Genomic DNA, 21640 nt, shown 5'->3' with positions numbered 1-21640 from the left:
CGTCGTTGCATTCGTCCAATCAGCGACCTGTTCCGTCTCAAGTCCTGATTCGCCGCAATCGCAAAGCCACTGCTGCGATGTGGCTGGTGCGATTGGGCGCTCGGCCCAAGTTAGGCGAGCGTGAATGTCATTTTCTGCTCTTTCCTCAACTTCTCCGCACCACCTCCGAGCTCGCAACCCTTAAAGTGACTCGTAGCCCACAACTTCCCATCGGGAGAGCTCTCGCGAGTATAATTAAGCAGCATCGCGTGCCACAGGCCCTGGTCGCCGGCGAGACAGCGGGGGTGGATGTTGGTTTGGGGGCAGCCCCGTGCACAGCTTGTACGCACCCTTCCTCGCCGCAGCACCACCATCTCGCCTCTGCACCATCTCTTCTCATCAAATTACATAAATGAACCTTTTACTAACTACCTCACAGTCTGTTTTTACTTGGTAAGTACATCATCTTGGAATTATTTCCGCCGCAGCACGTGAGACGCGGAATAGTGAATACCAGGGTCATTCACACGGCCCAATCACTCCCCCCACGCCGACTTGTTGCTGACTACTCCACCTCAGCACCTAACCTGCCCCGCTCACCGCCTACCTTTCTTCATCTACTTTACCTCCTTCCACCTCGTCTCTCCCACAACCAACCTTCCTTCATCAACCACTCTTCTTCCTCCATCAACCACCTACCTTCCTCCACCCTTCTTCCTTCATCAAGTCCCCCTGCTGCATCAGCTCGACAACTTCAGCTTCATCAACAAGCTTCAGCGCCTGACTTGCCCGGCTCACCGCCTACCTCACTCTATCTACTTCCAGCCCTGTCTCTTCGACCACCAACCTTCCTTCATCAACCACCAACCTTCCTTCATTAACGACCTTTCTTCCTACGCTTCTTCCTCCATCAAGTCTTCCTGCTGCATCAGCTGGACAACTTCAGCTTCATCAACAAGCTTCAGCACCTGACTTGCCCGGCTCACCGCCTACCTCACTTTATCTACTTACAACCTCGTCTCTTCGACCACCTTTCTTCCTCCATCAACCACCTTTCTTCCTCCACCTTCCTTCCTCCACCTTCCTTCCTCCATCTTCCTTCCTTCATCAACATCCATCATGAACAACGTCAGCCTGAGCCCGCTCGCGCCCTCTCCGCAGGCCGTGCAAGCCGCGCAGTCTTCCGGTAAGTCCAACGTTCATCAACATTCATCGGTTTCGCGTCACACCGCTAACCCAGCCTGCAGTCGACCCAACTGTGCCGTTCGACGACAAGTTCTTGGAGGCCTTCGCCTCGCTGCTGGAGCAACTACCCAACGGCAGAGAGCCCACATACAATGACCGCAACCGCATCATCAAGCAGGCTCATGCCCTCACCGAGTCGCTCTACTACCCCGCCGGCGCCCCTCTGAGCCCTGGCGAGAAGCAGCAGAAGGCCCTTACACGGGTCTTATGCTACATTATGGCCGAGCAGCCCTGGCTGCAGAAGTGGATCAGACCACAAGACGTCGAACGTAAACTCTCGCGCTTTGAGTGGGCTCCTGGCTCCCAGGCCCTGGCCCAATCTTTTGGCTTCATGGCCCCAGTTGATGCCATCAAGGGCGCCCGAGAGGAGCTGAAGCGTCAAGCCGACCTAGACGCCGCCGCAAACGTAGGCCCTATAACCGACGAAGAGGCTCTTCAAGAGCAGGCCGCGCGCGACACTGCCGCGGAGGCCTCCACGGCGCACGCCGACCCTGCAAAGGGTAAGGGCAAAGCAGTCGCACGCGATGCGCCATTTGACGACATCGAGGTCATTTACGTCCCCGGCACTGTGTCCTCGGACGCCACAAATGCCATCGACCGCACCCAGATCTACCCCATTTCGGTCGAGAGCGTGGCGTGGCAGTTGGAGAACCACATGTGCAAAGATATGACGCGCCCGTGGGACACCGCCTTCGAGATCCTCCACGCAACGGCCCCCCATCGCCTGCAGGAGATCCAACACCAAGGCCGCTCAATCATCGACTTCGCGCCCCATCTACTGGACAATGACAACATTTCGCTCCTCATCGTCCTCTTAATCATCCCTCGAGCTGAAATCTGCTCACGCTTCGCTGAGAGCGGGATCCGTGTGGAGGGCTCCACCATGTCCCACAGGAAGTCGGAACTGATGAAACATCTGCTAGGCTGGCTGACCCAAGAGGACAAATGGGGCTTTGACTCGGCGGCCAACGAGCTCCAGAAGAAGATCAAGGCGGTGTCGGCGACCCCTAAGAGCAGGACAAGTCGTCCCCGACAGTACCGCAAGGCGGTGGCTTCGTCCTCAACAACTCCCGGAAGTGGCCAGGCGACGTGGATAAATGGTGGTGGAAGCAACGGAAGCGGATCTTTGGGCGGAAGCGTGATGCAGGCTCCGGGCCCTGATGGTGGATCTTTGGGTCAGGCGGCGGGTGGATATGGTGGCTTCTTTGGACATGGCGGTGTTGGTGGTTCTTCTGCTTCGGGTACCAATGGCGGTCCTGGTGCTTCTCCTGGCGGAAGTGTGGCCCCTCCCCCTGGTTCTTCCGGTTAGTAGTTGTCCCGTTTAGAACGGGCTTCATATCAGCATGCAGCGAGAGGAGTTCTGGGAATAGTAGATAGGGGTTCCTTCCAGCTTCAATGAGGCCAAACATGCAGTCAATGATACGATTTCATACTTCTAATTTGAACACTAGTGCAAAGGTGATTGATATGGATGTTGAAATTGGAAGGTGGTGCTGTTTTGGAGGGGTGATGACGCTGTAGGAGGTGCCCTCACGTGCTCAAAAATTTCAAGGCGGATGTCAAGGATTCGAGAGTGGATATCAGAAAGGATGTAAATCTACAACATTTCTAGGTGCTTGCCGGCATTAGGGGTGGCCCAGATTGATGAAAAGCTGCAAGGCAAGATGTTAATGATCGGAGAGCGTAAATTGGACATAGTTGAGTTAGTGATATTTTCTGGGCCCACAGCGCTGTTTGAGGTAGCCCAACTACCTATAAAAATACTTTCCAAAGTCTATCAAACCTTCTCTATTCATCTGCATCCCCATTGTCCTCACCCTCATTGATCGGCATCCACCCAGAAGGATGCGCTTGCGATGCTTGTCCAAAGCTCGATGTCGTCTGGATCGCCGTGCCAGAAGAAGTTGATGCCGATGCTGGTGTGGGCTGGGCGAAGAGGGATGAGGTAGTATTGCCAGCTGCGGCGCCGCAGATTTGATGCGTAAGGTGCCAGTTGAGATTTGCCTGGTTTCGGTGGCCCTTCCCACACCGCGGACAAACGTGTTTGTAGAACGCCTTCGCTCGCTCGTCCTTCTCCTCCGCGGTCATCTCCGGAGGATCCGTGCATCTGTCCCTAGCTTCGTGAAGGTGATAGTGAAGCCTGCTCCAGGAGGTGTAGGTGACGCCACAGTTATCGCACTTGTGTTTCTTCCTCTCCGGAGTGGTGTGGAGATTTGCGGTCGCCCTGGGCTGGTAGCCGACTCGTGGAGGTTGCCCAGCAGGCGCAAGTGTAGTGGTCGGAGCGAGCGGGGTCTGCCCGTAGGCACTGGGGTTCGAAGCGCTGGCGCAAGTCTTCAGATGCATGTTGAGGTTGGCCGTGTTACGAAACCGCTTCCCACAATTCGGACATTTGTGAACCATGAATTGCTCGTCGCGCTCATCCCTCTCCTTCTCCGTCATGTCGGGCGGGTCTGTACACCGGTTTCTCGCCTCATGGAGATGGTATTTCAGCCGTTCCCTAGTCCCATACTCCTTCCCGCAATTCGAGCATGTGAAGGTCCGTTTGTGTCGCTCCGTAGAGTTGTTGCTAGTAGCGGCGCCTGCGCGAGGAGTCGCTGTGTCTGGTATCGTAGGGACGTGGAGGGCGGTCCGAGATGGTTGCACTACTACTGCGCCTTGCCTCAGAACTGTTGCCGTTAGTGAGCTCTTTACGGGATTGGGAGGGGGAGGAGCCTGCTCGTCGGTGGCTAGGCCTGATCTATAGGCTATACCATCCATATTTTTGGTTAGAAACAGCGGTCCAGAAGCGTTCCACCTACCAACAGGCTGAAGAGTGGTCTCAAGACCTTGGTGAAAGGTGTTTGGGGTATGGGTAGGAAGAACATAGTTACCTAGATGGAAGTGACCGGGTGTGTGGGTAGCCTAGGGCGGCGGGAGAATCCTGGAGCTTAGAGATGCCGTAGGTTGGTGAATCAACGATGAGGCTTGTGTTGGCGGATCAAAGGGTGGAATCTGACGGTTCGAAGTTGGAAGCACCTCTGGCGAATCGAAAGGTCCTTGACGCTTTGAAGGAGTGTGAGAAGACGTTGGAGATCGTGGAGGAGACAGAGAAGAGGAGGAGGAAGAGGAGGAAGAGGACTCCAGGATGGTATGCCTTCGAAGTCTAGGCAGATCAACGATATCTTCGAAGCCCTCCAACGGCGCACGGAAGAAGTCATCGACAGCTTCCACAGCATCTTGATCTTCAGCTATGAGGTTTTCCTTGTCTGCCTCGACGAGCATGCTCCCGACTAAACGACTTTCTACTGGCTGGGCCACTCCTCACAGTGGTATCGATGGAGCAAGGGCGGCGTTCAATCGGCGGGATATTGGCGACACGATACCAAGGTCGGCACTGCAAATTAGTTGAACTCTTGCCTGACCGGCTACCTAGCAACGGGGCTACTACCGACAGTGATGTCCAGCTTCCAAAGTGGTAACCAAGCAGCAGTGTGATTATGAGCGCAGATTTCCGACGTAGTGTTATACCGGTCAAGCTGGCAAGCTAAGAGATAGAGTGTGAGTCAAAGTAGATGGTGGTGGGGGGTACGAGAGTTTTTCGAAGAAGCAAACCCTGTGGGAAGTGTAAAGAGGTCTTTGCATGCCCAGAGAGGTGCCATTCTCGGCTTGACTGTGAATGATCGTGTTGTCCTCGCTGCTTGGCGCTGCGGAGTGTAATGATGATGTAGGTCACCCCAAACGCCGGCAGCCGGATTCACACCCCTTCTCATATTCACCCTCCAAGCTTTGACATCCATCTGGAAACCTAAGAGCACGTGAGGGCACCTCTGACGTTAGTAAATCCTAAGAAGTAGTGTAATTGCACCCATTCTGATGTGCACCATCTAATGTCTTAAATCCTACTCTGCACCTTCACGCCAATCTAGACCACCTCCCGTGGTTGCGTGCACCCAGAATATTCCTGGAGCTCTATCACGTGCAAACCACACCCTCTGATTCTAGACACTATTTCCTACGGTATTACACGTATGTAGGCCACCTCCAACGCCGGCAAATACCTGGAAGAGTAGTAGATTTGTTCCTTCTGATACTCACCCTCTGAATTAATATATTTACCTAAAATCTTCCCAGCACGTGACATACCTCCTGCAATGGTATGCACCCGGAAACCCCCTTCTGTTCCGTCACGTGCAATTCACACTCAAATCTTTGACATCCTATTCTGCAGATCTACGCCTTTGTAGGCCACCTCAGACGCCGACAGGCACCTGGAAATATAGTAGCTTTGTAACCTCTCTAATTTTCACCGTCTCCTCTTGAAATTTCGCAGGGAATCCCAAAGGCAGTCTGACAGCGGCTTCTAGCAGGAGAGTCAATGTGATGCTAGCTTGTTCAATTTATAGTCTACAGTCGTTCACCATCTGTCACTAACTTCAAGGGCATCTAGAGCACCTCCCGCAGCGGCTCCATCCTGGAATACGGTTCTTACTCCATGCCGTTGATTTTACAATCTGGAGCTTCTAACATCATATCGCAAACCTTTCTGCATAGCTAGGGCACCTCAGGCAGCGTTCACTAGCTAGAAACTCTCATGAGTTCGGCCATTCAACTTAGGCTTTCCAATCTTTGATATCCTGTCAAAGGATATTATGCATGGTTATACCACGTGCCGCGGTGGAAGATGCCTAGAAAACAAACAACAAACTACCTAGTGCAGTTTATGCCCTACAGAGCTGAACATCTTTTTTCGCTTTTGAATGCCAATCTAGGCCACCTCCCATGGTTGTCAGCACGTGGAAGTCATTGTAATATCATCACGTGCAATTTGCATCATCATCCAGTGTAGTCAAACAATCTTGTCCTTGGCCGTTGTACTGTTATAGCCATGTAATAACCCCTCCATTCTTGACGGAAGATAGGCCTTGCCGCCTTGTTGATCGCCACGCCTTCGATGCTTGGATCGAGCCAGTCTCCCGCCTTCTCTCACGTGCCTTTCCATCCCTCCCAAGCGTTCTTGTTGACTGCCGCCTAAGATACCCATCCGTTATGCCATACAACGCAATCCTCCTTGTTGCCGTTACGATGGGTTTACTGCAAGACGATAGCCTTGATTCCGGTGACAGAGGATTCCTATGCTTCGTGAATATCTTCAAACCAGCTTTGCAGTCTTCTGAGATGATCGTCTCGTCTACTTACGGAGGGGCACCCTGCGAGGCTTTGTGCATTCGTTTAGGTCACTCGGTCGTTCTTTTGCGTTTTGTTGATGCTCTTAGCAGCCGGTTTTCGGGTTGTCATAAGTGGTGGCTTTGAGCTGGACTTCTGCTTGCGCTTGGATGGGAGTTCTTGCTTCGGGCCATGACCGCAGATGTAGTGGCGAGCCTGGACAAGGGGTTTCATCATCCACAGCAGGTGGTATGAGGCAAACAACTGCAAAGGAGCGGAGACGACGGCTTTGGTTACATAAGCTAGCTTGAAAGGATCTCTCCGCGCCAAGCTTCGTGGATATTCCAAATCAAGCCAGCCTCTCGTCGAAGTCCCTTTCTAACAAACGGTTCGTATCGGATGACTTCTGAGTCTTCCGGAATCACGACTATGCCTCAAAACACAAGCAATCTGACCAATTCTCACACGGTGTCTTTGTCTGGTGGAGTCGGGCTTTTACTGTTGCCTTTTCCGTCACCTTCTCATCAACTAGTCTCAAAAGGTCACACATAGCAAGTCAAAACAAAAAGTTACTTGATTCCGAAGTCTAACATTGCTAACACTGAAGGGGTGCCGGCAGTAGCCATTTAAGTTCCGTGGCATCACCTAGCTCTAAAACACCCTAATATAGGGTATCAGAGCTGTTTCGATGCGCCAAACTTGCCCGTAGGCCCACGGTACTATTTGACGTAGAAAACTCTTTTCTCGGACAGAACTTCCTGCGTAAACTCACGCAGAACTTCAAAGCTCTCCACCAGTGCCGCCAGATCTTCCTTGTCGTTCTCATCCCCCAGGGTTGCTAGCAGTGTCTGCTCGCGCCCCTTGAGCTCATTCTCATACCAGTTGATATTTCTCTCTTGGAGACATTTGGTAATATACTCCAATGAGTAGAAGAGCCTTACGATCAGGAATGTAGCGTTGCTTGTGTGTAGCATGTGCGGCGCTCGACGTATCATCTTCTTCATCGGTTCCTCCCACTCCATGATCTCAAAGTTATTGCCGAGAAACTTTTCTGCCGTTTCTTCGGCTGATGTCGCCGTCTCTCTGAGTCGATGTCCTACCATCGCATTAATCAATTGTCGGAGATGAATTGGCTGACTTGGACTAGTGCCATTTGGGGGTCGATAGACGACTTTGATTTCATCGTATTTCTCAAGGATGGACGTCAAAGTCCTCGAACTATTCGCGGAGAGGGAATTCAAAGCCATTTGTATCAATTGATCAACGCTCTTCGTCCCTTCATCGAGCTGCATCCGTTCACCATCGTCCTCGTAATATTCGTAGCAGCCCTTCGCGTGCTTTGGATCCCACACTTTAGCTTCCTGACACATCTGAAATATCCTCCCAAGAAGGCTCTTGGATCGGCTCACAAGGATCCTCTTGTAGTAGTTTCTGAAGGTTGTAATAGCCCTGAACTGCTCCAACATAGCTCTCTCGGAGTAGGTTCCTTCAGGATGAATGCTCTTGACATTTTCTTACGATTCTCGCTCCTCTGGATCTAGAGAAGTTCCTCCTTCGGCCCGCGGGGGTAGACACGCCTTATGCATGGTTACTCCATGTCTCTTTTCCACCCCACCCTGACGCTTTAGCTGATTCCAATCATTCTTGGCTTCAGGCTTCAGCTGGAGCTCCTCAACCCAGCATTTCTTCCACTCCACATAGTATTCGAGCTTGTTGTTTTTCTTTGCTTTCTTAGCTTTCTTTCGCTCTATTAGTACGTTGGCCATGCCATACTCGTTATTCTTATTGATTTCGTCTCCTGCTGAGGTGCCCAAGGCTTCCACAATTTCTTGTTCAGAGAAATGGTGCACGGCTTTGGGCTGCTGAGTATACGAGTCCGTGATGAAGTGGTTTGCAATACCAGAAGAGCAAGGGCGGAGACGATCGTTTTAAGTAGCCTACAGAACGAAGCGTTTGCTGTAATTGGCTTCGATGAGTCTTCTGGACCTCTCTCCAACCCACGAAAACGACCCCTTAGAACGTTGTAGAAGCTCATTCGCAATGTTCCAGTTATTTCACAAGTAACTAACCCTCATGAGACTTCTATGTTTGATGTCAATTCCGCGTACTCAAGCTATATCCTAGCGGAGATGACACGAATGGGTATGTATATTTCGATTTTTGTATTTAGGGCTACATGATGGCAAGTGGCGCATGTCAAATTCTATTATTCATTTACACTCAGAGTTGCGTCACGTGTAGCGTGGAAAGCTCCGCATTTTTTCAGTGGAGAAAGAGACAAGGTCACCAGCTGTCACTCGAGTCATGAGGAGTACGTGGACTTCTTTTCAATGAATGTTGATTAGTCATTCTATTTACAGGTTGAGGGTCCTACATCATGCACGAGTTGTAAGAGCTTGTGGTCGAAATGAAGCGCACCTCCCTCACATCATTGATAGTTCGGCCTGGAAACCCCAAAACAGCGTAGAGTCATATTGATCAAGCTTTCTTTGGGTTACCATTCCCTCTGTTTGACCGTCTAACCCCTACTTCGGGCGCTTCGCTCTCTACAGGCGCCTCCTCCTCGGGCACCTCCTCCTCGAGATCCTCCACCTCAGATGCTTACTCCTTTTTCAGAAGTCTCTGCATGTGCTCGTGCAATTCATCAAAGGTCTTCCTCAATTCCTCTAGACTCCGACTGTCATGTTCATCTTGCAGGCTGAGCAGAAGCTTTCCCTCGCATTCGTATAGCCAGTCATCTCTCACATGAATATGTCTCTCTCGGAGGAGCTGCTCGAGCTCATCTCTTGAATAGAAAAGCCGGGCAAGCAATAGTGTCTCGTTGTTCTCATGCAGCATGTGCGGTGCGTAATTCACAATGTCCGGCACAAGAACCTTCAAGCTCTTTGCAAACTTGACCTCAAGTAGTGTGTTGTCATGTCCCGGCTTTGGTGCCGCTTCCATTATCCGGAGGAGCGGATTGTTCCACATCGTGTCAACCAGGTCTATGAAACACAAGGCTGCGCGCTTAGGTTTAGTTCCCATGGTGGGGTCTGGAAGATATGTAACTCGTAGATCTTCGTAGTCTTTGAGAAAGGTCTCTACACTACCTTCAGGTTCCTCTTGAAACTTCCCTTCAAGAATACTCCAAGCTTCAAGGGCCGCATTTTCGACATCCAGAAATTCTACAGTCTCTCTGAGATTGTCGTCCCCATCGGGCAAAGAGAGAGTATAGAGTCCTTGTACGCGGTCTGGATTCCATACTCTCCTCTCCGTGCAGGTCGTGACGATACACCTCAGAAGCTCTTCAAGACGAGGAGTTTCGTGATCTGTTAATTGGCCGTGCTCCATTAGCATCGAGCGATATTGCTCCTGAAGGGTGGTGATAGTTCGCAAATGCTGTCGAAGTAGCTTGAAAGAGTACGTTCCTTCAGGCTCAACCTCTCTTATCTCCAGCAGCGCCGTTTTCGTAGCTTCTTGCAACGTGATGCCTCCCACTGATATCGGGAGAAGGTAGTCCTTGTTGATAATAACGTTCTCGATACTCGTATCGACACGCGGCTGGCCAAACTCGTCTTTATCAGTCTTGAGGTCCTTCCAGTATTTGAGAACACTCTTCTTCACCCTGTCTTCGGATGCCCAGGCTACTTCCCATTCAACCAAGTAATCTGATTTTCTGTCTGAGAAACCGGGGTATGTCTGCTGTAAGATAATGTCCACGATCGGGAACATTTTGGGGTCTCTTTCTGCAGCGGTCATTTTGAGGCTTTCCTTGAACTTCTTTGGGATGTCGGATTCTTCGATCTGCTGTGCAAGTGGTTTTAGGCGTTCTGCGGCTGGCGTGGCATTGGATCGCGAGCTCTCATCAGCCGATCGCGTGCTGACTTTCCTTGCGACTCCTTTTCTGGCCGGCGTCTTGTCTTTTACTCGCTTAGGTCCCATGTTGGCGAATGGAGGAACTCAAGGTTGGCGTGCGATATGACTGTCTACAAACTCGTTTTGCGAGTGGGAAAGATGAAAGGTGGTGATGGAGAGGAATGCGGTGCTCCGAGCAATGGAGATAGCGGCGTGCCTTTTAATCAGCCAGTTTAGGGTTGTTTGCTGCTTTCTCGTGAGAATTCCAAGTTCTTCCATGGATGTGCTGCTTGTTATTGAGATTGTCTACAAGACCGCTGCTCTGGAAATTTCGGCGAAACTCTTCCAAGTTTGCTTCTGCGAATACATGCGGGAAACCCCGTTTGTTTTGACATCACTGTGACTCCGTGATTGCGATTTGGACCCTCGGAATTATGACACAACTCGTCGGTATTCTGACACCTGTACTTGGAAAGGTGACTCTTCCTCTGCCGATGCGGAGCTCCGTGATATACTATCCAAGGACTCATGTGCAGGAAAGACCTTGAGCGGCTAAATTTAAGTGCTGAGACTCTGACTTCGACTGGCGGCAGCGGAGTGATCTGCCGGCATGTCGACCACAGACCTCGTTCGGAAACACATTCCCATTATTGTCGATTTCAAAATCACACTACATGTACAGAAGCAAGACGAAAGTCGAATCTGAGCCCTTCACCATACGCAAGATAAAGGCTGGCATGGTGCCGAGTAAGACTACTCCGCTATTGGGTCTGGCACAGAGTCATTGACCTTCAAAAGACAGCGTCATCTCCGTCTCCGTCAGTGCACGAATCGCTTTCCCCAGTCACCCACTCCTCCGCGTCTCCGTGGAGCCTCAATCTCCTATCTATACCTCCATAATCACATTCCTCGGGCTGTGCAACAATGCCCCGACTTAAATCTACTTTCCCGTACTCTCTGCATATCTGCTAGATCACACTTGTTCGAACGTTCGTAATACCTCGTTCCGACACTCTCAGCTTTATCTCAACCTCTATACCAGCTTCCGCACACCCTACCTTTGCAAACAGAGATATCTGACCCCAAATTGCCTGCCTGTTCAGCCTCTACTGCGCGAACGCCCGTCCCCGACCAACAACCGCATATTGCTGTCTCCTCCGACAGTCGACTAAAGTGACACAAAGCAGGTCCACAATTGAGCTACTCTACCAGACCGTCCTTCTCTGATCGCCGCTGGCAGATGGGACATCACCGCCTTAACCGCCGGACGAGTCAGAACTTTCTACCCAGAGACCGTAACTACCCACACCACCTAACATCATTTCCGCACGCTCCGAGAGCTCCGACGACGGCGAAGAGATATCGGAACTACTGCGCCACTATCAGAACCACTGATTCTGTCCATAGTGGACACCAGCGAAGCTCTGCATGGACACCATCGTCCGACCAACAGCTCCCCCAGCGTCCGCTACCTCAACCACGCATCTCCGCTCCGACTCGTCTCCGGCGTACTCCATTCAGCCGATTCGACAGACCACAAAAGTTCATTGCTCAGTATGGGGCGTTTGCCAATGGCCTCAGCCAGCCCACCTCTGACGCGAAGCATACGCGATTGGAAGCCACCCGAACTTTGTCACTGCAGACCGGCACAGCCCTAGACCCCCAAGGTAACCTACAGCGGGGTCGAGCTGTATTCACTAAGGGCAATGGGCTCTGCGATTATACTGTCAAGATGCCAATGATGCAAGAGGCTACAGAATCCGGCAACATCGACGTCACATCTTTCACCGTAAATGACTTGACTTTGGATGACCGCTTCAAGAACAAATCTTATGTCGTCAATAAACGGCATGTGCGATGTTATGCTGGTGTTCCCATCCGGAGCTCCAATGGCCACAGTATTGGTTCATATTGTAGTATGGACGACAAGCCCCGGAAAGATCTTAGCATTCTCGAACTTTCTTGAATGCACGACATGGCCGTTACTATTGCGCCATCTAGAGATCAAGATGAAGGAGCATCAACAGAGAGGAGGTGTCGAAGTAAAAAGCTTGGGTTGCTTCGTGAAGAGGAACGGCACCCTGGAAGACTGGTATCTACTATAGTCGCTCGCCTGAAGGTGACACTACAGAAGCTAGGTGGTGACAGCAGCTATGGGTATCACAGCCTATATCTGCGGACACGGTGTATGGACCCTGAGGGGCTTGGAAGGAAGGAGCGAGAGGGCGATATAAGCGGTACACTTGTAGTAATTGTGGGAGGGATTGGCAGGATAGGTTAAAGAGGCATGCTGAGAGGTGTGCGGACGGTGGGGGATGAGTGGAAGGTGGGAGGACTGTGTGCTTTTCGTGACGTAAACTGGTTCAGTCAGGAGAAGAGGCTAAGTTCTACTTCGTTTCAAAGCATGCTGAGAGCTATGGTCAAAGTGAGAAGGATGGTGTGAAGTACGCTTGCTATTACCTTTGTAAGATTAATTCCTTCTAGTTGGGTCAATCGAAATCGTAGTACGTCTCCAAGTGTCAAATGATGGTATCATTATCCACAGTCGTATCATTATCCGCACTCTTCCAAATTTAGTTTCTATTTCAAGCTCGTCTAAGTTCTCAGCCATCAACCACATTCAACTCTGCAACCTTTACTAACAGTCTATGCACCCTCACCTAGGGTAGCCCCAAGAGGATTTCGAACCTCAGGATATGCTGTAAGCTCACCACCTTTCAGATAGAGCGATGTCTTGACCAGCCAGCTCCTTTTCAGCTAAGCTCCTCCAAACAGCGACATTGAGCATGCAACACTGGAGCTCTCCCCAAGACCAATCATAGCCTACCAACCCGATGATTCAGACAAAGCGCAGTATATCCAGCTCCACTTCAGCTCGTCGGGTAAAAAGCATCTCTCTCCCCTCCCTCTATCCCCTATCCCTCCACCGCATTCCCTCTACCGCACCCCGTCACCTCCCGATGCTTCCTCAACTGCGACTCATGCTGATACCGCTCCACACACCCCTCACACTTGAACGGCTTGAACCGCTCTTCCTTCACCCGCTCGCTCAAACCCGGCGGATCCGTGCACCGGCTCTTCGCCCGGTGCATGTGGTAGGACAAGCTCTTCCGCTCTGCGTAGGCCTTACCGCAGGAGGGGCAGGCGTGCGGCAGCAGCGGGGCGGTGGGCGTGGTGGCGGTGGAGGGACGGGCGTGTGTTGACACGGGGGCAGGCGGAGGTGGAATGTTAGGAGCAGGCACCGCTGTAAGCGGATTGATAAGAGTAAGGGGTTGCCGAGTGATGAGCGCGAGCTGAGGTAAGGGCACAGGTGGTGGGTAGGTTGGGCCTTCATAGGCGGGCATGCGGTGGGATGGCGAGACTCTACCAGGCGCTGCCGGCGGTTGAGCATCACGGGTAGTAGACATGAACTGCTGGAACGTGGGTCCTTCGTAGCCTGTTGGGACATGGCTAAGGCGAGGGCGAGGACGAGGGAGAACTTGTGCGTTGTTGTTACCCACTGGAAATTGGAAAGGGGAGACTGGGCTGTTGTGACCCATTGGAGGTTGGAATGGTGAGCCCAATATGTTCAAAGGAACGCCTCCGGGGTGCTGGAAGACTGGAAATGGTGTAGAGGGCGTCAGTTGCTGGCACGAGGAATCTCCCATAACGAACTCACGGAGTTTGTTGAGCGGGACCCCTCGTTGTCCAGGTGGGTATCGAAGTAACAAGAGGGCTTCGGCGGCCTCGAGCTCTGCAGTATGTCGGAGAGCTGGGGTGGGGTCGTAAAGCATGTTCGCGTCCTCCTCAGTGTTGTATTCCTGGGCAATAGCGTCCTTCTGGCCGTTATCCAAGCCCGTGACGGTGAACGAGTTGACAATGACGATGTTCCGGTTCTCAGCGGCCGCAGACAGGTACGAGGCCGGTACAGCTTTGCTCGATTGCTTCTCGTGAGCCTGGACACGGGCATCTATCACTGCGCGGTCTCTGGCTGGCCGGGAGCACCACCTCTTTCCGTGGAGACGGTGGTCTTCGTCCGTGGTGCACAGTCCATACCGGAGGTAGTCTTGGGAGTAACTCATGGTTGTGGACTTGTTGTGGATTGTCGAGTGTGATTTAGTGAGAAGTGCGTGGTGTGGGGTGTTTCGTGGGGGTTTTAGAAGGAAGCGTAGTCGACGTACGAAGGCTGGGGAGGTTTTGTACCCCAAGGAGAAGTTGGTCCTGGTGAATTAGGATATGAGTGTTCCAGGGCGTCGACGACGACGGTTGGGGAGTTGGTAGGTCTTTGGGGGATGTGGTGGATGAAAGCGGTTGAGGAAGTGCAAGAAAGAGGAAGGTTCTTATGCCTTGAATTGACACTAGGTCCAGTGAATTGAGGTGGGAGTGCTCGATGGCGGCACATTCACGTCGTCCGACCATGGTGAGTTGCCTTAAAACTTGGACAATCACTTCAGTCTGAGCGTCACTTTGAAATTCAGAGCACGTTAATCATCATGAGCTAGTGAAGGCTCCAAAAGTCAAAATTTCTCCATTTAAACTTAGGAACTGTGTCCTGCCGTCAGTGTGGGCGTGCTTGGGGCAGCCATATGGGCTTGAGAACTCCGAACACGACGCGAAGGCCAAGCACAGTAGACACCCAGCCACGGCGGCGTGCTTCTTGCCGAAGTTCTCGCGGCCTGTAGTCCCATTGTTGTGACAACTGCGCACTGACCCGCCCACGTCTAAGCGTATATATTTCCAAGAAATTCAACGCACTTCGCCTTCGGGCATTTGGTCAATTTGAAGCGATACAGAGAAGATTAGCCTGGCCCCTGCACTAAGGATGACACGCTCTATCAAAGAGTAGCTTCAAAAATTTTTTTGTGTTTTGTTGCGACGTGAGGGGAAGGAGTTCGAGCCCTGGAGGTCCTAACCTTTTTTTTTTACACAACTCTCTGTTTACGCTCCACTACAAGACTTACAAATTACTGAATTGCTGCCTTGTCTTATGGAAGGAGTGTGTCGCGTCTTCGTTCTCACGAAATCCTCCACATAGTCCGGCGGTTTGGCTTAGCTCGTGAAGCCTATGCCACATCAAAACGTCTACTTATCCTTCTCCATCACCTCCGGTGGATCTGAAAACTACGCACCTCGAGAAGATCACTCCGCTGAGCGATCCTAGCAACGCCCTTTTTGCCGGTCTAGGTAGCACATCTTACAACATCGTACAGTCCGCGACCATGCGCGGCCTCCTCGCGAGCTTCGAAGACGAAGCCCGCTTGTTTTCCCGCCTCAGCAGTAGAGACTAGACGCGGTTGATACAGCTTGTAAGTTCCTTTATAAAATCTACAATATTACTCTCACTGAAACATAGAAAACTCGAAGATTCCCGAGACTATATGAACGAGTAACAAACAGTCCAGCAAAGCCGAAAGAGACACAAACAGCGTGGAAACTCCCAGCTACCAACCCATTCCAAAGCTTCGACGGTGACGATCCATCTTAGCTACCCTTGGTCTCAGAGCCAAAACCACACATGCCGTCCGGTATCAGAGGAGCCAGCTCTTCCTTCACTTTGAACGACGACGAGATTTTGGACGCCTCAACAAACCCCACCCGTACCGACACCGTTCGTTTACCTTCGCGGCGGTCTTCGGACCTCCTTGTCGCCCGAGGGAGCGTTCGGAGTTTCCCAGTACCGAATTCCAAGTTAGAGCATACAACATGGAGGGAAGTTGAAAAGGAAACCGATCGATTGTACACAGCCTACACTGCAGTGAGCAGTACACTGATTGATGCAGCCTGCCGACTGGTAAGAAAATAATTCGCAGCGGAGCAGGTGGTGGAAGCCTGAAGGTGTCTACAATAGCTGAAAGGTTACGACTTACTCCAGACCCATCCACGCCAGGCGACCGAGGACGAGGAGAAGCTTGCAGAGCTGGAGAGGTTCAAAAGCCTCAAAGCCGCGGAGATCATGGTCTGTGATTGATGCCGGCATCTTGACTACCCGTACGTCGTGCCGCCGAAAACTATGCCGTCTCGTCGATTGCATCCACCCAGCCTGACCAGCTGTTCCATCTTCTAAATACCTCGAGAATGAGAAATATGGATTCCCTACAGCAAGCAAGCCAACCAGGCCGACGCCGTGGTCCTCGCCACCCTCCAGCTTCGTCGCCGGAGACAATACAATCTCATCATCTCGAGATATTCATGTCACCAGCCCGGACAACCCGACCTTAACAAATGACCCAGTTACGGAACACTCGGAGAAGGAGAACAATGGATCTTGTACTGTGACCGCAGTGAGTGCCTGGAAGACCATTAACCGGAAGGGAGCAGTTACGATCTCCATTACGACTGATTCCTCTACTCCAGCCAAACCATGGAGGTCACAAGATCCAAACCCGAGGTCGCATCATAATGGACCACCCACTTGCATCGATACACGAAGAGCCAATAAAACTGCTTCAATTTAGAGAGGGCATCTGCACTACTACGGACAATTTCAGGAGGAATTCAGAAAGCTGAACAGCGAGTTGACGGCTCTTTTCTATGTCGTATATCCTAGATGCGGTCGTCGTAGCATCCTGCAGACAAATCCAAGCGATCATTACTCGCAAGCCCTACCTATCTCAATCCTCGCAAGCTCTACTTCTCCCGTCCCGAGATCGTCACGTCGTTCACCACCCCTCCTGATTGGCCGTCAAGCGAGGGCTCAGCGCCCGCGCGTCCCCGCCCCAGCCCTACGGCACTGCCACAACCACCGCAGACCGTCGGTGATCCAATCACGATCTCGTGTATACGGCGCCCTCTTTTCACGCGTCTACCACTGACGACGCCGAAACCCTTTCGCCGTACAGAACCCCGTCACAGTGGCTCTCAACCACGAGGCCCAGCGCTCACAGCCCCGCGCCTGAGCGCGTCCCTGAGCGCATCAAAAGCATCTCTCGACACCCATTCTCAATATAAAACCACAACTCCCTCCGTTCTACACTGACACTCATCAACAACCAGCTCAACACAACTCCAAGCCAACCACCTCGTTTCACACGCCTCATCATCCATTTTGTCTCAAACCTCAAGCCCAGAGTGTTCAGTCCACTCCATCGAACCCCGTCTTACTCTCTCTTTAGCAAGCCATCTTCCTCCAACCCCCCTCCTACAACTCATCTCCTACCAGCTTCTTATCGAACAATGGCCTACATCAAACTCGGCCTCGTCGCCCTCGGCGCCTACGCCCTGGGCAAGAAGAAGGCCAGAGACGCCAGGCCGCCTCCTCCTACACCCGCACCAGCACGCTACGAAGAACCTAATCCACCACGATATCAAGAGGCTCCACGCTACCAGGAGTCTCCACGCTCCCAGGAGGCTCCACGATACCAAGAGCCGGCACAACAGGATCGCTATCTGGGGGATAGCAAACACTAGACCCGAGTTTGCGGGACTGGGAGATGGGGGGGTTTGGAGCGGACGATATCGGATCGCCAGCTGTGGGGTTCTGGAATTAGGAGCTTGGAAATGGGACAGATCTGCAACTCGTTCGCGAGATAGGATGGGGAGGGAGGGAGGGAGGGGAGTTTGAACGCGAATAGATTATGTTTGGCTTTGTGGAGGCGTGTTTGGGGATTTTGGCGTGCATGCGTCGTAGCCTAGGCGTGTTTGAATGAATGAACGAATGAGAGGACCTCGATGCTCGAGATGGAAGTGATTCGTTGTGCTACTGTAAGTGAACGCAGGCCCGCGATATGGAATAGGAACGAAGATTTCGAATGGCAATAGAACCTGCTTACTTCTGCGTTCTTCCGCATGGTGAGACAATAGCTGCTCTTTCTCTTTGTTGTCCAGTAGGGATCACCGAGATCTTCCAAGTCGTTCGACATCACAGCGAGGAAGCGCTTGCTACTAGAACTGCCACCGAGATGTTTGTAGAAGAGAAGTCCGTGGATGGTTCTCTGCCTGCTTTGTCACTGAGTGTTTCGGTTATTAGTGACCACGCAGATCCAGAGGGTTGAGAAGAAGGGAAAACGAATATTTTGACCCCGATAGATGCAATTCTGTCTCGATACTGGACTCTGGTGATGATAGGATGCCCAGAGTAGCTAGGAATACGCTGTAAAAGGCGTAGTAAGTATCATAGACCGTGGCCGGTAAGTCCAGCGTCCAGTATTAAGATCCGCAACACCATCCAAAGAAACCCCAATAGCTCCATCCAGAACACCTAAGACCCCACCTCTTTCAAACTCGCCCTGCCGTAAACTAACCAGCCCATTCTCCAACCGCCCTAGAACCCTCACGAAAAAAACCCACAAAGCCCACGACCACAAAACCCCCAAACCCCTTCGCATAAAAACCGCCCTCTCCTCGCTCCCCATCCTACTCTCCACAAACCTTCCTCCCCCCAGCTACTGTCCCCAAAAAGATGAACACCCACCACACCTGTCAACCTTCTATCATCCGACAGCGGACTGATAGTGCCATGGCACGTCAACGGCGATCCTCGCAACGGCCCCACAGGCCAAAGGATTTACTCCGTCGTCGCCCAACAAGCCGACCGGCCGCTGCGCCTTCCGACTCTGAAACTCCGGTTCCTAGGAAAACACTAACCGCGGGCAAAGCCAAAGCGACGAGCATGAGAAAGGGAACTGCAACCACTCGTACAGCAAAGAAGGGTAGAGTCATCGAACCGCCTGTCGCCTCAGACGACGAGTCGGCGGGAAGCGGATCTGACGATGATGAGATTCCTGCTCAAGCAGTTGAAAAATCCAAGGCTGCGAGCACGAGGAAAGGGGCGATAACGACGACCCGTGCAGCTAGGAACCGGAGCCCGCACACCCCGGCTCGTGTGCCAGACGACGATCAGTCGGAAGTTGAATCCGACAACGAGGGCGCCGGAAACGACGCTGCCCATGCGGGCAAAGCAGCCCACAAGTCGAGCGCGAAGACGAAGAAGGGGATTGCGACGCTTCACACTCGTGGCCGAGCGGCTATCGAGCAGCCGGCAGCTCGGGGTGGACGCACGGAAGACGAGGCTGAGGACGGGGGAGAAGTCGACGGTGGTGATGAGGCTGATGAACCCCACGAGGTGGAGCAGGGCGTTGGTGATATGCTCGAAGGTAGCGATGGTGGCGATATGGCTGCTGATAACCGCCGCAAGGCCACTCATGACCGCCGCAAGGTCGTGCAACGATTTGACAGAATCCACCGAAACAACGACGAGAGAAGGGCGAATCGGGGCGACGGAGAAGAAGAATTGATTGACGAAGGAGGAGCGGGCAGCAAGACGACAAAAGCGGCTAATAAGGGCAAGGGGAAAATCACCAGATCCAAAGCAAAAGCCACAACGAGAAATACACGCAGAAACCTCGCCGTCCCCGCTGACGACGACGATGAAAATGCGGAGGTGGAGGAGGAAGAGGAAGAAGAGGACGCCGCCGCCGCACCTGCAGCCGCACGCGCAACCGCACGTCCATCTCTCCCGACCCACTTCAGCGACGACGTCCCATCCGAGCTGCGAAATTTCTTGAACCACCGACCCAACCTCACAAAAGCCGACCAATATGACGCTGTCGACATCCGCGCAAGGCGTACCGTCAGAGTCGGCACATACCAAAACGGTAATCCAATATATCAGACCCAATATCTGATCCGCTGGAACGACAGCTGGGGTCTCCCAAGGGATGTCAAGGATAGCAGCGCTCTTAAGAAGTGGAACAACAAGAGAGAAACCCACGCCAAATACAATCATCCTGAACACGGTGAAGTGTGGTTCAATAAGAGCGATACGTACGATTGGGACGAAAACGGTGTCAGGATGGATAAGGATATGAGAAAGACGTTAAGGAAGATCAAAAAGATTGAGGCGGGGGGGAAGTATGCTCCGTCGTCACTCGAAAGTCATCGAGAGCTTGCGCAGAATTTCGTTGACCAGTTGAAGGAGGCGAGGAAGCAAGCTGAGGCGGGTAATGATCCTGGGGGGGATAACTACGAATCTGACAGTGATGAAGAAGACGAGGACGATCAAAATCCTGGCCGCGGGAAAGAGCCGAATCAGCAGCCTAAGAAAAAGGCAGGCCGTGGAGCTACCGCTCAAGGGAAGCAGAGCAACATGGCCAGGAAGCCGAATTCCAATACTCGACCCGGAAACAAGTCAACGGGAACTGGGAGACGTGCGCCGAACCCACGAAGTCAAGGCCGCAGCGAAGAAACGGATGCTGATGGTACTGATGGAAACGAAGTCATGCCTGATGCTGAAGAGGCCCGACTCGTCGCGAACGCAGCAAAGGGCACGAGAAATCAGAAGGAGAGGGTCCGCGAAGAAATGCCTCAACAAGGGTGGAAGGCCATTAATCATACCTCTTCTAAGCGCGGCCGTGCTGAGGATGATGAAGAAGACCCCGAAAGCGAAGATTCTCCGCCGAAGAAGCAAAAGAAGAACGATGGCCAGGCCAAGCCTAGAATACGTCGTGGTAGTGACCTCGGTCCAACGCGCGGAGGTCATCCCAAAGGAGGCGGAGGTAGGCTACACGAGGGGTCCGCTCGAATCGATGCCAGTAGAGGGCCGAACGCAACTGTCGGCAAAGCTGTGTCCACGCTGTCGAAAACAAAGGTAGGTCATGCAGATGTAGTCGAAAATATGAGAGACATCCCCAGAGATGAGCATATCGCTGAGTTAAGGGAACAGAAGCAGGATCAGAAGCCCAAATCCAATGCACACGGCAGCTGCGCTCCAGCTTCGAAGAGTCAACGTCGTGAAGAGCCCTCTGATGACGAAGGGACTAACGAGGGAGGTCCAGCAACGGCGAATCTACGAGGGAAGTCTGGTGGAGCAAAGACAACTCACCAGACAGCTGTCGCCCACAAGGGGGCCAAAGGAAAAGGCGACCGCACTTCCGATCGACCTCCACCTGTCAACGAGCCTAGGTTCGTGGCCAATCCGGACGACGGAATCCTCAGGAGGATTCTTAAGCGATGCATACACGACGAAGTATGGAGACCACAGTTGACTTACGACTCATATGTTTTCGCGAGCGACAAGACTACACAAGATAACGTCAAGGAACACGAGCTACACCAGTCAGGGAATTCACCCTGGCTGGCAGCCCAGAGAGCAATTTCGTCCGCCTACAAGAAGATCAAGCGCAATGAGAAACATGCTGTGGATTGGGCGGGTCATGTCATACCTTTCCACGAGATAGCGCTTGTCTACAAGCCCAGGTTTCAATCCAGTGATTCCTCGCTCGTGTATAGCGAGAAGAACGTTGTCACATGCAGCGAAGTTGCACAGCAGCTTTGGGACCACCCGCTCCGGGGGAAGAGTAATGCCTCAGCTGAAAAAGTGGCGGACAACTTGCTAGACGAAGACATTGTCTTCAATAATTACAGGAAATACTGCAACCGTCTAGTCAAATTTGCCCCGCATATGTTGCAGGAACACAACACAACATTCTTGCTGGCGATACTTTTCAAGGGCGCTCCGAACCTC

The 21640-nt window shown here is 52.3% G+C and overlaps 7 protein-coding genes across 7 annotated transcripts; 3 read left to right on the top strand and 4 right to left on the bottom strand.

Moving 5' to 3' along the window:
• The first annotated feature begins 628 nt into the window (after positions 1-628).
• On the top strand, positions 629-2639 carry BDZ99DRAFT_574146 (uncharacterized protein). Its single transcript, XM_033728351.1, has 2 exons — positions 629-1165; positions 1227-2639. The coding sequence occupies exons 1-2, from the start codon at positions 1099-1101 to the stop codon at positions 2531-2533; spliced, it is 1374 nt and encodes a 457-aa protein (XP_033572825.1). The 5' UTR covers positions 629-1098; the 3' UTR covers positions 2534-2639.
• A 373-nt stretch (positions 2640-3012) lies between these two features.
• Positions 3013-4485, bottom strand: BDZ99DRAFT_524103 (uncharacterized protein; the record flags this gene model as incomplete). Its single annotated transcript, XM_033725858.1, has 2 exons — positions 3013-3890; positions 4221-4485. The coding sequence occupies 2 exons, from the start codon at positions 4483-4485 to the stop codon at positions 3013-3015; spliced, it is 1143 nt and encodes a 380-aa protein (XP_033572824.1).
• A 2522-nt stretch (positions 4486-7007) lies between these two features.
• On the bottom strand, positions 7008-8401 carry BDZ99DRAFT_479888 (uncharacterized protein; the record flags this gene model as incomplete). The annotated part of the gene is made up of 4 exons (XM_033722289.1): positions 7008-7027; positions 7139-7797; positions 7885-8225; positions 8267-8401. The coding sequence occupies 4 exons, from the start codon at positions 8399-8401 to the stop codon at positions 7008-7010; spliced, it is 1155 nt and encodes a 384-aa protein (XP_033572823.1).
• Positions 8402-8967: 566 nt separating this feature from the next.
• BDZ99DRAFT_479887 (uncharacterized protein) lies at positions 8968-10287 on the bottom strand (the record flags this gene model as incomplete). The annotated part of the gene is made up of 1 exon (XM_033722288.1): positions 8968-10287. One exon carries the CDS (start codon positions 10285-10287, stop codon positions 8968-8970), a length of 1320 nt encoding a protein of 439 aa, XP_033572822.1.
• Positions 10288-10477: 190 nt separating this feature from the next.
• Positions 10478-12166, top strand: BDZ99DRAFT_524100 (uncharacterized protein; the record flags this gene model as incomplete). Its single annotated transcript, XM_033725857.1, has 2 exons — positions 10478-10581; positions 11608-12166. 2 exons carry the CDS (start codon positions 10478-10480, stop codon positions 12164-12166), a joined length of 663 nt encoding a protein of 220 aa, XP_033572821.1.
• A 949-nt stretch (positions 12167-13115) lies between these two features.
• On the bottom strand, positions 13116-14261 carry BDZ99DRAFT_524099 (uncharacterized protein; the record flags this gene model as incomplete). Its single annotated transcript, XM_033725856.1, has 1 exon — positions 13116-14261. One exon carries the CDS (start codon positions 14259-14261, stop codon positions 13116-13118), a length of 1146 nt encoding a protein of 381 aa, XP_033572820.1.
• Positions 14262-16950: 2689 nt separating this feature from the next.
• On the top strand, positions 16951-17720 carry BDZ99DRAFT_466203 (uncharacterized protein). The gene has a single exon (XM_033720717.1). The coding sequence runs from the start codon at positions 17353-17355 to the stop codon at positions 17584-17586; it is 234 nt and encodes a 77-aa protein (XP_033572819.1). The 5' UTR covers positions 16951-17352; the 3' UTR covers positions 17587-17720.
• The last annotated feature ends 3920 nt before the right edge of the window (positions 17721-21640 follow it).

This window comes from Mytilinidion resinicola, assembly GCF_010093595.1.
Source record: "Mytilinidion resinicola strain CBS 304.34 unplaced genomic scaffold BDZ99scaffold_17, whole genome shotgun sequence".
Taxonomy (NCBI): Eukaryota; Fungi; Ascomycota; class Dothideomycetes; order Mytilinidiales; family Mytilinidiaceae; genus Mytilinidion; species Mytilinidion resinicola.
Note: the sequence above shows the minus strand (reverse complement) of the source record. Positions and strands in the feature narration are given on the sequence as shown.